Source organism: Octopus bimaculoides, chromosome 19, assembly GCF_001194135.2.
Source record: "Octopus bimaculoides isolate UCB-OBI-ISO-001 chromosome 19, ASM119413v2, whole genome shotgun sequence".
NCBI lineage: Eukaryota > Metazoa > Mollusca > Cephalopoda > Octopoda > Octopodidae > Octopus > Octopus bimaculoides.
In genome coordinates this window covers 4,591,100-4,593,408 of record NC_068999.1, presented here as the reverse complement: position 1 = coordinate 4,593,408, position 2,309 = coordinate 4,591,100, and the positions used below count along the sequence as shown (strand labels likewise).

The window sequence follows — 2,309 nt, the reverse complement described above, 5'->3', positions numbered from 1 at the left end:
ATACACATATACGTATACCCGGGTTTCTTTCGGTTTCCGTCTACCAAATCCGCTCACAGGGCTTTGGTCGGCCCGAGGTTATAGCAGAAGACACTTGCTCAAGGTGTCACGCAGTGGGACTGAACCGGGAACTATGTGGTTGGAAACGACCGCAAACGAATGATTCCAGAAATGGAATCATTCAGTCAAATCCTGTATGCCTACCCACAGACATTTACGACATGGCTGCAGTCAAATGCCTGAAACAAGAAAGAGGTAAAAAATACCCCCGGGGGACTGAATATTAGCGCCACGGAAACCTGGAGATCGATCTTATGTGTGTCTATAATTCGGGAAGGTTTTCTATACACACACATATATACACGTATCCACAGATATCGACACCTACCCAACTAAAAGTAGAATCGAGTCTCTCGGCACTCTGTCACGTAAGGGTGGAGGTGGAAACCATGGACCCCTTCACCAGCTAAGGGTGGATGTGACGTCATTGATACCCTTATGTTTATTTCTGTTGAATAAATTTTATTGCAGCAAGCGTAAAATACACAAACACAAGCACTCGAAGACTTTATATACATAAATACAAATATACACGCACACACACACACACACACACACACACACACACACACACACACACACGCACGCACGCACGCGCGCACGCACACACGGACGCACGCACGCACGCACACACGCACACACACATGCAGGAATACATATGTATATATATGATGTGTACATATGTGTGTGTACATATATGTATGTATGTATGTATGTATGTATGTATGCAATTGTTTCCTTTCTCTTTCTTTCTCTCTTTCTCTCTCCCCTTTTCTCTTTCTTTCTTTCCTGTAATGTGTTCTATTTTTAGACTTTCCCATTTCTATTTTCACACTTCAGCAGAAATGAAACGGGAGAAGGCTTCTTCCCTTCTCAATGTATTTCGTATCAAACGTGAAAGGCAGGAACGAACCGGGGAGATAGAGAGAAAAATCAGATAGACAGATAGGTAGATAGATAGATAGATGGACGGATAGATAGATAGATAGATAGATAGATAGATAGATAGATAGATAGATAGATATAGATATATAGATAGATAGATAGATAGATAGATAGATAGATAGAGAGCGTGTAGAATAAATGAAAGACAAGAAAAATGTAGGCGGAAGAGAGAGACAGAGAGAGCGAGATTGTAGATTACTATTGTTAAAAAAGTGTTTTACAAAAGATATGAATAATAGAAATCATTAATTTTGCCATACACAAGAAAATTCTTCATAACCATAATTTTATCTTTTTTTTTAATTATGTCTCTTTTTTTTTTTTTTTTTTTTTTTTTTTTTTTCATTGCAACATGATTATATTTTTAGATATATTCTCTCCTGTTCCATTCGCAATTTCGCTTATATGAGATTTCTCCCCTCCCACCACCGTTTTATTTTATTTTTTTCTTTATTATCCTTCGCTTGGTAGTTTATAGGTTCCTCTGGTCGCTTTGATTTCTTTCCCCCCTTCGTTCTTTCCGTCTTTCTTTCTCTCCTTGGTCTCGTTCAAAGTGGCTGGTTTTATACAATGGATGGCTTCTTTGTAGGAATAAATTTCATTTCGTTCTCATTTGATTTCACTCTTTTATGATTGAAATGATGGAAATTTCAGGTTAGTGTGGAGTTTTCGAGAGAACAGGACGGCTTGGAACTCGATATAAAAAGACCAAAGCGTATTAATTCGTATTATTCCATCGTAACACGGAATAAACTCACTCTACTCCGAAACTTGGAAAAAGAACATTTGATAAAATAAGTTGTGTTAAAGATCTGGAGTGAACGGCATATAAGGAACTTGCTGACTAGGACCTTGCTTGAACAGGGCAAGCGCTTGCTGCTTTGTGAGGACCTACATGAAGGGGTGTTTTAGGGTTTTTGAGCGAACGGGATGCGGGTTTTCTTCATTTGGATTGAGGATCTGCATAGATGATGCTAAAAACAACATCGATACATTTTATCAGCTTCAATCAAATTGTTTAGTCCTGACTCAACCATTATCTAGGTTTCTTGTGATATTGATATGACTAATATCAGAGCCACATCTTATGTGTATATATAAATATATATGTGTGTGTGTATATATAGTCAATTCAAATAAACAAACAATTAAAAAGCAGAGAAAAAAGAAAAAGCGAACGTGAGGATGTACACCAGAAATATATTGATTGGACGCTCGGTGAAGAGTTGTAGTTAACGTTTCGTTTCGTCAGAAGCAGGGAAGTCCAGAGAGAATGTGTGTGTGTGTGTGTGTGTGTGTGTGTG

At 38.2% G+C, this 2,309-nt stretch overlaps 1 protein-coding gene across 1 annotated transcript in view; it reads left to right on the top strand.

The window, feature by feature from the left end:
* Window positions 1-1,803, top strand: part of LOC106872700 (arrestin domain-containing protein 4) — a 173,149-nt gene extending 171,346 nt beyond the window's left edge. The window contains exon 7 of the mRNA XM_052974887.1: window positions 1,660-1,803. Within this exon, the coding sequence (XP_052830847.1) occupies window positions 1,660-1,803 (144 nt within the window). The remainder of the gene's footprint in view (window positions 1-1,659) is intronic.
* The last annotated feature ends 506 nt before the right edge of the window (window positions 1,804-2,309 follow it).